General features: G+C 52.7%; 1 protein-coding gene across 1 annotated transcript; it reads left to right on the top strand.

Moving 5' to 3' along the window:
* The first annotated feature begins 500 nt into the window (after positions 1–500).
* Positions 501–16842, top strand: LOC140422691 (uncharacterized). Its single transcript, XM_072507656.1, has 2 exons — positions 501–589; positions 15119–16842. The coding sequence occupies exons 1-2, from the start codon at positions 521–523 to the stop codon at positions 16763–16765; spliced, it is 1716 nt and encodes a 571-aa protein (XP_072363757.1). The 5' UTR covers positions 501–520; the 3' UTR covers positions 16766–16842.
* The last annotated feature ends 1269 nt before the right edge of the window (positions 16843–18111 follow it).

Genomic DNA, 18111 nt, shown 5'->3' on the forward strand with positions numbered 1-18111 from the left:
AAATTAATTTAAATTCCACCAGTTAGGTGGCAGCACGGTGGCGCAGTGGGTTAGCACTGCAATCTCACGGCGCTGAGGTCCCAGGTTCGATCCTGGCCCCGGGTCACTGTCCGTGTGGAGTTTGCACATTCTCCCCGTGTTTGCATGGGTTTCGCCCCCACAACCCAAAGATGTGCAGGGTAGGTGGATTGAACACGCTAAATTGCTCCTTAATTGGAAAAAATGAATTGGGTACTCTAAATTTATAAAAAATAAAAAAATAATTCCACCAGTTATGACTGCCGGATTTGAACCTGTGTCCCCAGGTCAAGCGGGGCGAAAGATTGCGCGCGAGGGCGACCATGTTGGGAGATGCGGCAGACACCTTCTCGCGTGAGTTCCCATGTACCCCTCCCCCCGAGCAAGGGAGAACTTCTGCTCCTATGGGATGCAGGAATTGAAACCTCAGGGTTAACCGGTGAGGTGTGAGAAATTACTATAACTCAGTTTCTTCCTGTTTCCCAAGCAATCAGACAAAGGCATGGATCCTGCCAGAGCTCAAAAAACATCGCCAGTGACCATCAGCTACACCGACGTTGACCAGGCTGAGGTAGGGCATCGTTCCCGCCCTTCCTCGCGCACGGTCTCTGGGCCGTGGACTTGGGTTTCGAGAGCAGACAATCTGGCTGCCCTGGGAACGGGATTCAGAAATCGTTGCGGTTGCTCCTCCTCTTCCCGCAGTGGATGATTCGCGTGCGCCTCCTTCCCCCCTGTCACCTCAAACCCCCTGCTCCATTCGACACCATCATGGCTGATCTTCGAGCTCAGCTCCTGCTCACTCCCCAATCGAATCCAACACTTCCCTCAGTGTCCAGAAATCTGTCCGGCCCAGCCTTGAAGGCACTCAACGGCGGAGCCTCAACCGAATTCCCAAGATTCACAACTCTCCGAGTGAAGACATTTCTCCTCCTCTCGGGCCCAAAATGGCCGCCTCCCCATCTGAGACTCTTCTGTATTCCCCATCCTAGCTGGGGGGCGGGAATCGACCTTTTGGCCTCTCTCCTTTTGAATTTTATACGGTCCATCAAAATCGACTCTTATTCTTATAAACACCAGACGATCGACTCAGCCCCCTTCTTCTCAGAGGACAGTCCCTTCTTCCCAGGAGGTTTTCCAGTGCACCTTCATTACACTCCCTCAAAAGCAGTTTTCCCTCAGCAAGGAGACCAAAACCGAGCACATTGCTCCCAAAGGAATTGAAATCTGATGTTCAAACGAGGGAGGGGAGACCGAGGGAGGGAAGGGGAGGAGAGAGGCTGTGGGAGGAGAGGCTGAGGGGGGCAGGGGGGGGGGGGGGGGGGCGAGGGGGGCGGGGGGGGGGGGGCGAGGTGGGGGGGGGGACTGTGAGACGGAGGGGAGGCAAAGCGAGGGGAGACCAAGCGACGGGAGGCCAAGCGAGGGGAGACCAATCAAGGGGAGACTTGAGCGAGGGGCCCGAGACAGGGGAGGCTGAAGCACGGGAAGCCGAGGGAGGGGAGTTCGATGGAGGGAGGTGTGACCCAAGGGAAGGGAGATCGAGGGAGTGGAGACCGAGGGAGGGAGACTGAGGAGTGGGGGTGGGCAGGGAGACCGAGGGATGGAAGGGAGACTGTTGGGGAGAACGAGAAAAGGCAGATATGGGGAGGGATGACTGAGGGGAGGGACACTAGAACATAGAACATTACAACGCAGTACAGGCCCTTCGGCCCTCGATGTTGCGCCGAACTGTGAAACCACTCTAAAGCCCATCTACACTATTCCCTTATCGCCCATATGTCTATCCAATGACCATTTCAATACCCTTAGTGTTAGCGAGTCCACTACTGTTGCAGGCAGGGCATTCCACGCCCTTACTACTCTCTGAGTAAAGAACCTACCTCTGACATCTGTCCTATATCTCCCCTCAATTTAAAGCTATGTCCGCTCGTGCTAGACATCACCATCCGAGGAAAAAGGCTCTCACTGTCCACCCTATCCAATCCTCTGATCATCTTGTATGCCTCAATTAAGTCACCTCTTAACCTTCTTCTCTCTAACGAAAACAGCCTCCAGTCCCTCCGCCTTTCCTCATAAGATCTTCCCTCCATACCAGGCAACATTCTGGTAAATCTCCTCTGCACCCTTTCCAATGCTTCCACATCCTTTACTATAATGCGCCGACCAGAATTGCACGCAATACTCCAAATGCGGCTGCACCAGAGTTTTGTACAGCTGCAACATGACCTCATGGCTCCGAAACCCAATCCCTCTACCAATAAAAGCTAACACACCTTACGCCTTCTTAACAACCCTCTCAACCTGGGTGGCAACTTTCAGGGATCTATATACATGGACACCGAGATCTCTCTGCTCATCCACACTGCCAAGAATCTTACCATTAGCCCAGTACTCTGTCTTCCTGTTATTCCTTCCAAAATTAATCACCTCACACTTTTCTGCATTAAACTCCATTTGCCACCTCTCAGCCCAGCGCTGCAGCTTATCTATGTCCCTCTGTAAGTTGTAACATCCTTCCGCACTGTCCACAACTCCACCGACTTTAGTGTCATCTGCAAATTTACTCACCCACCCTTCTACGCCCTCCTCCAGGTCATTTATAAAAATGACAAACAGCAGTGGCCCTAAAACAGATTCTTGTGGTACACCACTAGTAACTGGACTCCAGTCTGAACATTTCCCATCAACCACCACCCTTTGTCTTCTTCCAGCTAGCCAATTTCTGATCCAAACTGCTAAATCACCCTGAATCCCATGCCTCCGTATTTTCTGCAGTAGCATACCGTGGGGAACCTTATCAAACGCTTTACTGAAATCCATATACACCACATCAACTGCTTTACCCTCGTCCACCTGTTTGGTCACCTTCTCAAAGAACTCAATAAGGCTTGTGAGGCACGACCTACCCTTCACAAAACCGTGTTGACTATCTCTCATCAAATTATTCCTTTCCAGATGATTATACATCCTATCTCTTATAAAACTTTCCAAGACTTTGCCCACAACAGAAGTAAGGCTCACTGGTCTATAGTTACCGGGGTTATCTCTGCTCCCCTTATCATAGAAGTTACAGTGCAGAAGGAGGCCATTCGGCCCATCGCACCTGTGCCATTCAAATACAACCATGTAAATATTCTAACCCCATTTTCCATCATTTAGCCCATGACCTTGTGTTCCCTGAGATCACAAGTGTACATCTAAATACTTCTTAAATGTTCTGAGGGTTCCCGCCTCCATCCCCCTTTTCAGGCAGCGAGTTCTAGACTCCCACCACCCTCTGGGTGAAAAGGTTTTCCCTCACATCCCCTCTAAACCCCCTGCCCCTTACCTTAAATCTAAACCCCTGGTCGCTGATCCCTCCACCAAGGGGAAAGGTTTCTTCCTGTCTACTCTTATCTATACCCCTCGTAATTTTATACACCTCAATCATGTCCCCCCTCAGTGTCCTCTGCTCCCAGGAAAACCATCCCAGTCTATCCAATCTCTCTTCACACTAAAACTCTCCAGCCCAGGCAGCATCCAGGTAAATCTCTGCATCCTTTCCAGTGCGATCACATCCCTCCTGTAACGTGGATTCCAGAACTGCACACAATCCGCTAGCTGTGGCCTAACCAACGTTTATACAGTTCCAGCACAACCTCCCTACTCTTAAACCATATGCCTCGGCTGATAAAGGCAAGTATACCACATGCCTTCTTAACCACTGTATCCACCTTAAGGGATGGGTGTACATCCACACCAAGGTCCCTCTCTGATCCTCGGGGCTTACCAGGGTCCTGCCATTTATCATGGATTCCCTTGCCCTGCTTGTCCTTCTGTTATGGGCCAGGGTTTAGAGAACCCCAAAGTGTATCATGGTATCACCTGACCCACAACTTTTACTAGATTGTGGTAGGGGGAGCACACGGCCCACTCTGCAGGTGTGGTACGGCAGAAATGGAAAAGTATGTTTTAAAGCAAAACAATGTTTATTCTGTAAACTCAAGTTAAACTTTTTAAAACATACAGTGAACATCTTAGCAACCATTAATTCAAATACAACCCCCAAAGAATACAACACTAAGTAATCCTTTAAGCTTTCCTTTTAACATCCATAAGACTTAAAACACCTTTTACCAGAAGCACATCAGGTTAAAGTCACTACTGTTATTAGTTTTAAACCACCAGGATCGATTCACAGTCTTTAGAGCCCCAGGGTGAGTTTTCAGCCGCACATTGGCAGCCTCCATTTGGAAGACGGCCTCTTGTTTCCACTTCCGCGACACTGGCCGGCTTCATTCCCCCCGTCTCAGCTCGTCCGCTGCTGAAACCCCTCGCCCATGCCTTCGTCATCTCCGGCCTCATCTCTCGGCTGCTCTCGTTAAACGCCGGCTCACCCAAACCCCTGGCCCTCCCATGTCCGGGATCGCGCTGACCCCTCATCACAGAATCCCCAGTGACGGAAGAGGCCATTCGGCCCGTCGAGTCTGCTCCGACCCTCCGAATGAGCACTTTACCGAGGCCCACTCCACCCACCACACTATCCCTGTAACCCTGAGCAGCCGGAGGAAACCCACGCTGACACCGCGAGAATGTGCAGACTCCGCACAGACAGTGACCCAAGGCCGGAATTGGACCCTGGCGCTGTGAGGCGATAGTGCTGACCAACGTGCTGCCCTTGGTCCAGCAACACCTTAATTTTAAAATTTGCACCCTGGTTTTAAAATCCATCCATGGCTTCATTCCTCCACCCCCTGCCGCCTCCCTATCTCTGTAATCTCCTCCAGACCCAACCCCGACCATGGGGCAACATGGTAGCACAGTTTCACAGCTCCAGGGTCCCAGGTTCGATTACCAGCTTGGGTCACTGCATGTGCGGAGTCTGCACGTTCTCCCCGTGTCTGCGTGGGTTTCCTCCGGGTGCTCCGGTTTCCTCCCACAGTTCAAAGACGTGCAGGTTAGGTGAATTGGCCATGTTAAATTGCCCTTTGTGTCCAAAAAGGTTAAGTGGGGTTAGTGGGTTACGGGGATAGGGTGCAGGCGTGGGCTTAAGGGTGCTCTTTCCAAGGGCCGGTGCAGACCCGATGGGCCGAATGGCCTCCTTCTGCACTGTAAATTCTATGGTTCTATTCTCTCCGCCTGTCTACCTTGCTACCCTCCTTTCAAACTCTCCTTAAAACCGATATCTTCTGGTTTCCTTGGAGCAGAGAAGGCCGAGGGGGTGTGGGGGGGGTGGACCTGATCACGGTGCACAAAATTATGAGAGACTTAGATAGAGTGGGCAGGAAGAAACTTTTCCCCTTCGCGGAACGATCAATAACTATTGGTCTAAGGTGAGGGGATTTGAGGAAAATCGTTCTCACCACCAGAGGCTGGTGGGAATCTGGAACTGGCTGCCGAAAGGTTGGTGGAGGCGGGAACCCTCACAACATTTAAGGAGCACTTTGATGACCACTTGACACACCACAGCGTACAAGGGCAGCACACCAAGTGTTGGAAAACGGGATGAGAATAGATAGGCCGACTTGATGGCCGACGTGGACAGAATAGGTCGGAGGGCTTCTTTCTGTGTCTGTAAGGCTGTGTGACCCCAGCGAGGTGGGGCAGGAAGGGTGTTCATTTGCACTAGAGAGGGTGCAGAGGAGATTCACCAGGATGCTGCCTGGGCTGGAGCGTTTCAGCGATGAAGAGAGGCTGGTTAGGGCTGGGGCTGTTTTCCCTGGAGCGGAGAGGGCTGAGGGGAGCCGATCTCGCCTGATCTCGGAAGCTAAGCAGATTCGTGCCTGGTTAGTACTTGGATGGGAGAGAAGGCTGAGGGGGGGGGGGACTTGGTTGAGGTGTACAAAATTATGAGGGACATAAATAGGGTGGACTGGAAGGAACTTTTCCCCTTAGAAGAGGGGTCAATAACCAGGGGGCGTAGATTTAAGGTGATGGGCGGGAGATTTAGGGGGGACTTGAGGGAAAATCTGAGGAGACCCAGGTTCCAATCCCGTCACGGCAGATTGGTGAAATTTGAATCTGGGCAAAGATATACAATTAAAAAGAACCGTACTTGTCCGCTAATGTCCCCTTTAAGGAAGGAAATCTGCCGGCCTGGCCTACACGTGACTCCAGACCCTTGTCAGGGTCCTTCCCGTTCTTTCCCCTTTCTTTTATTTTGCCGTTAACATTTTTGATCCATGGATGATTAATGGACCTGTGTCTTCACGTCAAGTTGCAGAGAGAATGAGGAACCGAGAGGTTACAGGAGTGAGTGAACACTCTGCTAGTATCTGCTAGTTTGAACAGGAGCTTCATTTGGCACCAGAGAGAGAGAGAGAGAGATATGGGTCGGAACTCTGTTACGACACCCTGGGCTAGTGCGCGCTCAATTCCAGCCCCACATGCGCCAGAGTCACAACACAAATGAATGGACCGATAATTTTAATAAAAATCTTTGGCCCGTGGCTGTCCAATAATTACAGTCACCCGGTTTGTAAGTTGAAACACAATTACTGTTTATAATGAGGATAATGGTGAAATATGCAGTAAATACAACTGGATTAAAGGGGACAGGCTAATGCCGACTACCCTCCTTTAACTGTCCCACCCTCTACCCCCACACACAAGACAAACAAACACAGAGGGGTGGAAAGGGGTAAAACTAATACGGGTGAGGGTCAAAAGATAAGAGTATTTGCTTCGAATGGTGGTTCTTCGCCACGCGCTCCTCACAACACGCTGTTTTTTTAAATATAAATATTTTATTGAAAATTTTTGGTCAACCAACACAGTACATTGTGCATCCTTTACACAATATTATAACAACACAAATAACAATGACCTGTTTTATAAACAGAAAATGAATAAATAATAAATAACAAAAATGAAAACTAACTCTAATTGGCAACGGCCTTATCACAAGTAACACTCTCCAAAAATATAATTTAACAGTCCAATATATAATTATCTGTCGCAACGACCTATACATATTATACCGTATATATTAACAACCCTGAGAGTCCTTCTGGTTCCTCCTCCGAGCCCCCCCCCCCCCCCCCCCGGATCCTGGGCTGCTGCTGCTGCCTTCTTTTTTCCATTCCATCTATCTTTCTGCGAGGTATTCGACGAACGGTTGCCACCGCCTGGTGAACCCTTGAGCCGACCCCCTTAGAACGAACTTAATCCGCTCTAGCTTTATAAACCCTGCCATGTCATTTATCCAGGTCTCCACCCCCGGGGGCTTGGCTTCTTTCCACATTAACAATATCCTGCGCCGGGCTACTAGGGACGCAAAGGCCAAAACATCGGCCTCTCTCGCCTCCTGCACTCCCGGCTCTTGTGCAACCCCAAATATAGCCAACCCCCAGCTTGGTTCGACCCGGACCCCCACTACTTTTGAAAGCACCTTTGTCACCCCCATCCAAAACCCCTGTAGTGCCGGGCATGACCAAAACATATGGGTATGATTCGCTGGGCTTCTCGAGCACCTCGCACACCTATCCTCCACCCCAAAAAATTTACTGAGCCGTGCTCCAGTCATATGTGCCCTGTGTAATACCTTAAACTGAATCAGGCTTAGCCTGGCACACGAGGACGACGAGTTTACCCTGCTTAGGGCATCTGCCCACAGCCCCTCCTCGATCTCCTCCCCCAGCTCTTCTTCCCATTTCCCTTTTAGTTCATCTACCATAGTCTCCCCTTCGTCCCTCATTTCCCTATATATATCTGACACCTTACCATCCCCCACCCATATCTTTGAGATCACTCTGTCCTGCACCTCTTGTGTCGGGAGCTGCGGGAATTCCCTCACCTGTTGCCTCGCAAAAGCCCTCAGTTGCATATACCTGAATGCATTGCCTTGGGGCAACCCATATTTCTCGGTCAGCGCTCCCAGACTCGTGAACTTCCCATCCACAAACAGATCTTTCAGTTGCGTTATTCCTGCTCTTTGCCACATTCCATATCCCCCATCCATTCCCCCCGGGGCAAACCTATGGTTGTTTCTTATCGGGGACCCCCCCAAGGCTCCAGTCTTTCCCCTATGCCGTCTCCACTGTCCCCAAATCTTCAGTGTAGCCACCACCACTGGGCTTGTGGTGTAGTTCCTCGGTGAGAACGGCAATGGGGCTGTCACCATAGCCTGTAGGCTAGTCCCCCTACAGGACGCCCTCTCTAATCTCTTCCACGCCGCTCCCTCCTCCTCTCCCATCCACTTACTCACCATTGAAATATTAGCGGCCCAATAATACTCACTTAGGCTCGGTAGTGCCAGCGCCCCCCCCATCCCTGCTACGCTGTAAGAATCCCTTCCTCACTCTCGGGGTCTTCCCGGCCCACACAAAACCCATGATGCTCTTTTCAATCCTTTTAAAAAAAGCCTTCGTGATCACCACCGGGAGGCACTGAAACACAAAGAGGAATCTCGGGAGGACCACCATCTTAACCGCCTGCACCCTCCCTGCCAGTGACAGGGATACCATATCCCATCTCTTAAAATCCTCCTCCATTTGTTCCACCAACCGCGTTAAATTTAACCTATGCAATGTGCCCCAATTCTTGGCTATCTGGATCCCCAGGTAACGAAAGTCCCCTGTTACCTTCCTCAACGGTAGGTCCTCTATTTCTCTACTCTGCTCCCCTGGATGCACCACAAACAACTCACTTTTCCCCATGTTCAATTTATACCCTGAAAAATCCCCAAACTCCCCAAGTATCCGCATTATTTCTGGCATCCCCTCCGCCGGGTCTGCCACGTATAGTAGCAAATCGTCCGCATACAAAGATACCCGGTGTTCTTCTCCTCCTCTAAGTACTCCCCTCCACTTCTTGGAACCCCTCAACGCTATCGCAGGGGCTCAATCGCCAGTGCAAACAATAATGGGGACAGAGGGCATCCCTGCCTTGTCCCTCTATGGAGCCGAAAATATGCAGATCCCCGTCCATTCGTGACCACGCTCGCCATCGGGGCCCTATACAACAGCTGCACCCATCTAACATACCCCTCTCCAAAACCAAATCTCCTCAACACCTCCCACAAATAATCCCACTCCACTCTATCAAATGCTTTCTCGGCATCCATCGCCACTACTATCTCCGTTTCCCCCTCTGGTGGGGGCATCATCATTACCCCGAACAGCCTCCGTATATTCGTGTTCAGCTGTCTCCCCTTCACAAACCCAGTTTGGTCCTCGTGGACCACCCCCGGGACACATTCCTCTATTCTCATTGCCATTACCTTGGCCAGGATCTTGGCATCTACATTTAGGAGGGAAATAGCTTTTCCTTCTTTAAGAGAAGCGATATCGTTGCTTCAGACATAGTCGGGGCAGTTGTCCCCTTTCCTTTGCCTCATTAAAGGTCCTCGTCAATACCGGAGCGAGCAAGTCCACATATTTTCTATAGAATTCGACTGGGAATCCATCCGGTCCCGGGGCCTTTCCCGCCTGCATGCTCCTAATTCCTTTCACCACTTCTTCTACCTCGATCTGTGCTCCCAGTCCCACCCTTTCCTGCTCTTCCACCTTGGGAAATTCCAGCCGATCCAAGAAGCCCATCATTCTCTCCCTCCCATCCGGGGGTTGAGCTTCATATAATTTTTTATAAAATGTCTTGAACACTCCATTCACTCTCTCCGCTCCCCGCTCCATCTCTCCTTCCTCATCCCTCACTCCCCCTATTTCCCTCGCTGCTCCCCTTTTCCTCAATTGGTGTGCCAGCAACCTGCTCGCCTTCTCCCCATATTCGTACTGTACACCCTGTGCCTTCCTCCATTGTGCCTCTGCAGTGCCCGTAGTCAGCAAGTCAAATTCTACATGTAGCCTTTGCCTTTCCCTGTACAGTCCCTCCTCCGGTGCTTCCGCATATTGTCTGTCCACCCTCAAAAGTTCTTGCAGCAACCGCTCCCGTTCCTTACTCTCCTGCTTCCCTTTATGTGCCCTTATTGATATCAGCTCCCCTCTAACCACCGCCTTCAACGCCTCCCAGACCACTCCCACCTGGACCTCCCCATTATCATTGAGTTCCAAGTACTTTTCAATGCACCCCCTCACCCTTAGATACACCCCCTCATCTGCCATTAGTCCCATGTCCATTCTCCAAGGTGGGCGCCCTCCTGTTTCCTCCCCTATCTCCAAGTCTACCCAGTGTGGAGCGTGATCCGAAATGGCTATAGCCGTATACTCCGTTCCCCTCACCTTCGGGATCAACGCCCTTCCCAGCACAAAAAAGTCTATTCGCGAGTAGACTTTATGGACATAGGAGAAAAACGAGAACTCCTTACTCCTAGGTCTGCTAAATCTCCACGGGTCTACACCTCCCATCTGCTCCATAAAATCTTTAAGTACCTTGGCTGCTGCCGGCCTCCTTCCAGTCCTGGACTTCGACCTATCCAGCCCTGGTTCCAACACCGTATTAAAATCTCCCCCCATTATCAGCTTTCCCATCTCTAGGTCCGGAATGCGTCCTAGCATCCGCCTCATAAAATTGGCATCATCCCAGTTCGGGGCATATACGTTTACCAAAACCAGCGTCTCCCCCTGTAGTTTGCCACTCACCATCACGTATCTGCCCCCGTTATCCGCCACTATAGTCTTTGCCTCGAACATTACCCGCTTCCCCACTAATATAGCCACCCCCCTGTTTTTCGCATCTAGCCCCGAATGGAACACCTGCCCCACCCATCCTTTGCGTAGCCTAACCTGGTCTCAGTTTCAGGTGCGTTTCCTGTAACATAACCACATCTGCCTTAAGTTTCTTAAGGTGTGCGAGTACCCGTGCCCTCTTTATCGGCCCGTTCAGCCCTCTCACGTTCCACGTGATCAGCCGGGTTGGGGGGCTTCCTACCCCCCCCCCCTTGTCGATTAGCCATCACCTTTTTCCAGCTCCTCACCCGGTTCCCACGCAGCTGTATCTCCCCCAGGCGGTGCCCCCCCGCCCATCCCCTCCCATACCAGCTCCCCCCTCTCCCCAGCAGCAGCAACCCAGTAATTCCCCCCTCCCACCCCCCCCCCCCCCCCCCCCGCTAGATCCCCCGCTGGCGTAATTACTCCCCCCATGTTGCTCCCAGAAGTCAGCAAACTCTGGCCGACCTCGGCTTCCCCCCGTGACCTCGGCTCGCACCGTGCGACGCCCCCTCCTTCCTGCTTCTCTATTCCCGCCATGATTATCATAGCGCGGGAACCAAGCCCGCGCTGCTCCCTTGGCCCCGCCCCCAATGGCCAACGCCCCATCTCCTCCACCTCCCCTCCTCCCCCCATCACCACCTGTGGAAGAGAGAAAAGTTACCACATCGCAGGATTAGTACATAAAACTCCTCTTTCCCCCCTTTTTAACCCCCCTCTTTGCCCCCCACATTCGCCCCACCACTTTGTTCAAACGTTCTTTTTAATAACCCGCTCATTCCAGTTTTTCTTCCACAATAAAAGTACACGCTTCATCCGCCGTCTCAAAGTAGTGGTGCCTCCCTCGATATGTGACCCACAGTCTTGCCGGTTGCAGCATTCCAAATTTTATCTTCTTCTTATGAAGCACCGCCTTGGCCCGATTAAAGCTCACCCTCCTTCTCGCCACCTCCGCACTCCAGTCTTGATAAACGCGGATCACCGCGTTCTCCCATTTACTGCTCCGAGTTTTCTTTGCCCATCTAAGGACCATTTCTCTATCCTTAAAACGGAGGAATCTCACCACTATGGCTCTGGGAATTTCTCCTGCTCTCGGTCCTCGCGCCATCACTCAGTATGCTCCCTCCACCTCCAACGGACCCGCCGGGGCCTCCGCTCCCATTAACGAGTGCAGCATCGTGCTCACATATGCCCCGACGTCCGCTCCCTCCACACCTTCAGGAAGACCAAGAATCCTCAGGTTGTTCCTCCTTGCGTTGTTCTCCAGTGCCTCCAACCTTTCCACACATCGTTTCTGATGTGCCTCATGCGACTCCGTCTTCACCACCAGGCCCTGTATGTCGTCCTCATTCTCGGCTGCCTTTGTCTTCACGACCTGAAGCTCCCGCTCCTGGGTCTTTTGTTCCTCCTTTAGCCCTTCGATCGCCTGTAGTATCGGGGCCAACAGCTCTTTCTTCATTTCCTTTTTGAGCTCTTCCACACAGCATTTCAAGAACTCTTGTTGTTCAGGGCCCCATGTTAAACTGCCACCTTCCGACGCCATCTTGGTTTTTGCTTGCCTTCCTTGCCGCTGTTCTAAAGGATCCACTGCAATCCGGCCACTTTTTCCATCCGTATCCAGGGGGGATTCCCTTCTGGTTTACCGCACAGTGTTTTTAGCCGTCAAAATTGCCGTTGGGGCTCCTATCAAGAGCCCAAAAGTCCGTTTCACCGGGAGCTGCCGAAACGTGCGACTCAGCTGGTCATCGCCGGACCCGGAAGTCCACACAACACGCTGTTGATCAAAGCATCCAGTTTACCGCTGGATGATCTTCCTCGCAGAGTCATTCATTCAGGACTCGCATGCCGCAGGCTTTCTTCAGGAGAGACACTTTGGTTTTTATTAAACTGGGCCTTCATCTCGAAGGCTCACGTTCCGGCCTATTTCTTGAGGCACTTTATCGCACGTCAAAGCCGGCTTCCAGATCGTGGTCTGACTCCACGGCCTCTGCAGCCCCCAGGGAGCGGTGCCCCAGGGACTTGCCGGGGAGAGAGTCGGCCCACAGAGTGGCCTTCTGTCGCGGGCTCAGCTGGCTCCTTCGGGAGAAGAATAATTCGAACCCTCCATCCAAGCTGCAGAATTAAAAGTGAAACCACACTGGAACCTTGTGACTTCAGAATCTTGCCGGTGTGGTGAGATCCAATTGCCACCTGTTACCGGGCAGACCTCAGCCCTTTGGGACAATTCATTGGCCACCAGTCAAATCAATCAATCCAAGCCATCACTGATGTAAGTCAGAGTCAGTCGAAAACAGCAAAGCCTTCTGGATTCTCCTGTTTGAATTAAAGGCACAGGCTGCATTGCCAAGGGGCTGGCTTAGCACAGTGGGCTAAACAGCTGGCTTGTAGTGCAGAACAAGGCAGCAGCGCGGGTTCAATTCCCGTACCGGCCTCCCCGAACAGGCGCTGGAATGTGGCGACTAGGGGCTTTTCACAGTAACTTCATTGGAGCCTACTTGTGACAATGAGCGATTATTATTATTATAAAGTCACAGGTCCATTAGGCAACCATGGATCAAAAATGTCACGGTAAAAAAAACGAAGGGGAAAATAAGGGAATTAAACAGCAAGGAGCCTTGCAACCTGGTTTGATTTGATTGGCTGTGGCCCAATGAATTGGCCCAAAAGGCGATTGGATCCTGTCCCAGAGTGAACGGTTTTCAGAGTCCCAAGGAGTTTCAGTTTAACTCCTGGACACAGAAAGACAAGGACCTGCTTTTTCTCCCTCTTCAGAAAGGCTGTGAGTTGATGTATTCTTGAAGCTGCGGCGAACCTGGATGAATGAATCAACAGGAAAAGCATTAAAGGCTGCAAAACAAAACCAGGACACTCTCTCTCCAAAAAGGCTGCGATTGCTGTTTCCTTAAACTTCAGAGGCCTGAATGTATCTTCGGCAACAAACTACAATAGAAAGCAAGGTTTGATTAGGAACAGGGTGCTGGGAACACCCGCCTGCAACAAAGACTTTTTCTTTTTGACTTTTTTTTTACCCCTTTCTTCGCCTCTGTGTTTTTCTGTCTTGTGTGTGTATAGAGGGTGGGGGAAAGTTAAAGTGGGGAATTAGGAATTAGATAAGAGTTGACCAGTTGTATTTGCTGCATATTTCAGCATATGAGCAGCAAGGTAGCACAGTTGTTTCACAGCGCCAGGGTCCCAGGTTCGATTCCCCGCTGGGTCACTGTCTGTGCGGAGTCAGCACGTTCTCCCCGTGTCTGCGCGGGTTTCCTCCGGTTACCTCCCACTGTCCAAAGATGTGCGGGTTAGGTGGATTGGCCCTGCTAAATTGCCCTTTGTGTCGAAAAAGGTTAAGTGGGGGTTACGGGGATAGGGTGGAGACCCGGGCTTGAGAAGGGTGCGCTTTGTAAGGGCCGGTGCAGACTCGATGGGCCGAATGGCCTCCTTCTGCCCTGTAAACTCTGATTTTATTATAGTTCTTTTGTTGTAAATAAAAAGTGTTTACTTTTACAAACCTTCTCCCCTTCCCCATTTTGTACCCCCATCCCACTTCATACTCCCATCTCATTCACTCCCCTCACCCCAAACCTGGTGACTGTAATTATTGGCCCGCCAAGGGTCAAAGACCTTGGGTATTTTTCGAGGAATTATTGGTTGATTCACTAATGTTGTGACTCAGGGGCCTGTGTGGCTGGAATTGACCGCACACCAGCCCAGGATGTCGTAACACCCTTGCCTCTTAAAATGCCCCTCAAGAGGCCTAAGAGGGGCAATTAAGAATGGGCAACACATGCAGATAGTGAGCCCAGATCCCATGGACGGTCGATGATGTTGCCGCAGTCACCGTTACTGAGATTACTGCTGTAATTTCAATATCTATTCATTAGAATTTAAATGCCTCCAGTTGTTTGTGAGATTTGAACCTGTGTCCCTCCCCACCGAGAGCATTAACCTGGATTACAAAGCCAACGTGTCCCCATAAGAGGGGTGGGCAGTGAGGGGGGGAGAGATGGGATGGGGCGGTGGAGGGATGGGATGAGGGGGAGAGGATGGGATGAGGAGAGTGAATGAGATGGATGAAGTGGGATGGGGGTACAAAATGGGGAAGGGGGAGAAGAGGGGACGGGGGACAGAATGGGATGGGGGAAAGGGACGGGATGGGGGGGTACAGAATGGGAGTGGAAGAGAATGGTTGACGGGCGGGAGTGAGATGAGGTACGGAATGGGATGGGTCCGTAGAGGATGGAGTGAGGGGAGGAAATGAGAAAGGGGGAAGAGGATGGGATGGAGGAAGGGGGGGTGAAAAGGGTGGGATGGGATTTGAGGGCAGAAGATTGGATCGGGGACAGATTAGGGGGGGTTGTGTAAAATGTGGGATGGATCTGGGCTGAGGATGGGATTGGGTGGGGTGAAGGGTGTGTTTGGGTGGGACGACCGGAGAAGGTAGGACATGTTTAACAGGGGTAAGGGCAATGCCCTGGGGGAACTCCCTCTCATTCTCCTCTCTGTTCTGTCTCCGCCCCCAGGCCTCACACACGTCGGACGAGTTCAGGATCTCGAGCATGGAGAACACCACTTCCGACGAGACTGAGAGCATCATGTCGCTGGCGCAAGAGATAGTGGCAACGCAGCAGTCGTCAGGAACCAAGGACCGGGCCTCCGATAGCGTCTGCGATTTCCAGGCCATGGAGACCCCGGTGGCCGAGAAGGCAGGGGGGAAGCGGGGCAGCACCGGCAGTTGCAAGGACCAGGAGTGGAGGCCCGAGACAGAGCCCATCGCGCCCGACGAACTGGAGCTGTGTTGCATCCTGGACCAGCGCTCCGACATGGAGCCCACTGCCTCGCACCTGCGTCTCCGCTGCTTCATCGCTGGCAGCAGCAAGCCCTGGAGCGATGGGGGGCCACAGCCAGCATCCACCTGCTCTTCCGCCGGCCAGCGCCCGTTGTCGGCGGAGCCCCCTTCTGGGCCGGCCTCAGCCCACCTCCTCCCGGAGCAGCCACCCTGCGGCTGCGTTAGCGAGATGTACCGGGCTGCCGAGTCCACCTGGGAGGCCGAGTTGTCCGTGCTCTCCCACACCGATGATTACAGCTCAGCATCCGGCATGCCGCTCGAGGTCTCAGTCACTGACCTGGGCCTGGACTGCCTGACAGCCGCCTTCTCTGAGAGCCCTCCCCTGTCTCCACAACTTTCCTTGCAGTGGCAGACTGCCGCCCAGAGGCCCAGCTCCAGACCTCCGCTGCTGGCAACAGAACCCCAGCAGACCGGCCTGTACGGCAACACTTGCTCCATGCTCAGCCCCATGCCAATCTCAGTACCGTGCCAGAGCCTCGAGCCCATCCGTAAGTCCAGCGTCGGACCCAGCCAGCACCCAAGCCCTGGACACAGTCCAAGCCTCGGGCCTAGTCAGAGCACCGGATCTGGCAGCAGGCAGGTGACCGCGTCAAGCCAGAGCCCCAGGTCCAGCCGGAGTCCCAGTCTCGGGCCTAGCCAGTCCTCCGGGCCCAACCACAGCCCTAGCCCTAGCACCGGGCCTAGCCAGAACCCCCTGCTCAGCCACTGGCCTAGTCCTGGGCATAGCCAGAGCCTTCAGCCAAGCCTGGGCCCCAGCCTCCCGCTCAGCCATGCTTCTCAACCCAGCTTGGGGTATGTCCCTGGGCCCAGCCAAATGCTGAACTCCCGGGTTAGCCTCGGTTCTCAATCCAGCACGTCGCCCAGCGTCCACTTCCCTCAGCCCGCCAACAGCCCTCAGACCAGCAACGTGGTGCTGAGCCAGCAGACTGAGTCCCTAACGGGGACCAGCTGGAGCCCCGCCCAGAGCGTCCTGACCACCCACAGCTTGCAGCTGGGCCACACGTCGGAGCAAGAAAATGACCCGAGGCATACGCACAGCGACGGGTCAAGCATGTTCTACATGAGTTCGGATGTCGCCACGTCAAGGACCATCGAATCATTCCCCTTGGGCAAACAGAGTGACTTCTACAGATACCGCAGCCCGGGAAATCAGCAAGGAGGGAGGGAGAGGAGTATAGATTCCCGTTTGCAAGCGTCTCACATCTTGGGCACCCAAGCCAGACCGCGCAACGGCAAAGATGACGATCGGCGTTTAGATCATACCTATTATGGGAATGTAGACATGGAGTACTTGTACCCCTCAGAAGAAAAAAAAAGCTGAAGGCTTGAGCACGAGAGGCGGAAAGGGGCAAATGGCTTGGTGGTGGCGGTCGGGGTGGAGGCATTGAGTGGAGCAGAGGGCGGGAAAGGCAGGTGGTTGCTGAGGAACCACTCGCAGAGCAAAGACGTGTAAATAACTGGCATAAAATAAAGATTTTTTTTTTTGGTCTCCTTTCTGACCAAGACTACATGTAACACATATATATATATGATCTTTATTGTCACAAGTAGGCTTACATTAACACTGCAATGAAGTTACTGTGAAAAGCCCCCAGTCGCCACATTCCAGCGCCTGTTCGGGGTCACAGAGGGAGAATTCAGAATTCTCAGCTGGTACGGGAATTGAACCCACGCTGCTGGCCTTGTTCTGCACCACAAACCAGCTGTCTAGCCCACCGAGCTGAACGTGTGAGGTCTTTGACAGTTCTGTCAAAGCTTTTCAGCGTCGCCCCATCAGGACGACGCGCAGGGCTCCCCATGTCAGGACGACGTCAGACTGTGCGGGCAGCACGGTGGCGCAGTGGGTTAGCCCTGCTGCCTCACGGCGCCGAGGCCCCAGGTTCGATCCCGGCTCTGGGTCACTGTTCATGCGGAGTTTGCACGTTCTCCCCGTGTTTGGGTTGCTTTCGCCCCCACAACCCAAAGATGTGCAAGGCTAGGTGGACTGGCCACCCTTAATTGGAAAAAGGAATTGGGTACTCTCGTACCCAATAGTGCCCCTTTAGAGTCCATACTGTGCAGAAGGAGGTCATTTGGACCATCGTGTCTGCACCGCTCCTCCAAAAGAGCAGCCCACCTCGGCCCACTCCCCCGCCCAAGCTCTCCCCAGCTGGCCTGCGCATCTTTGGAAACTATGGGGGCAATTTTAGCATGGCCGATCCACTTAACCTGCACACCTATGGCCTTTTCAGGGGCTGCTCTCTTGATTTGTCCCTGAGTTTGCCCAAATTAATATAATTGCTCCAACCTAAAGTAGTATTGGCCAGCTCCGCTTTGGAATAGTGCCACACGATCTCATACATCCACTCGAGCAAGCAGACAAGGACATGGCAGAAGGCCTCCTCTGAAAGAAGCAATGCTCCCCAATGCTGCGGCCTTGATTCTGCTGCTCAGGTTCTTAGTTGGGGGGATAGGTGGAATTTTACACCAGCGGGAGTTTACCGTCCCGCCAAAGTCGAGGGAACTTCGAATGACATTGATGAGCCCCTCAGTCCACTGCCCTCTCTCCCCCCCCACCCTCCACCCCCCAACTCACCGCTGCGACAGAGCCATACAATTCCGCTCCTGGAGTGGAACACAGAAACAGGGCGTCACCAGAATGTCGCCAAAGCCGTACAGCTTTGGAGC

This window comes from Scyliorhinus torazame, chromosome 5 (genome assembly GCF_047496885.1).
Source record: "Scyliorhinus torazame isolate Kashiwa2021f chromosome 5, sScyTor2.1, whole genome shotgun sequence".
NCBI classification, from domain to species: Eukaryota; Metazoa; Chordata; class Chondrichthyes; order Carcharhiniformes; family Scyliorhinidae; genus Scyliorhinus; species Scyliorhinus torazame.

Excerpts from the sequence above, each read along its gene's own strand:
- LOC140422691 (XM_072507656.1), top strand. The coding sequence starts at position 521 with ATGGATCCTGCCAGAGCTCAAAAAACATCGCCAGTGACCATCAGCTAC. Across the intron at positions 590-15,118 it reads CCGACGTTGACCAGGCTGAG|GCCTCACACACGTCGGACGA; the intron begins GTAGGGCATCGT and ends CTCCGCCCCCAG.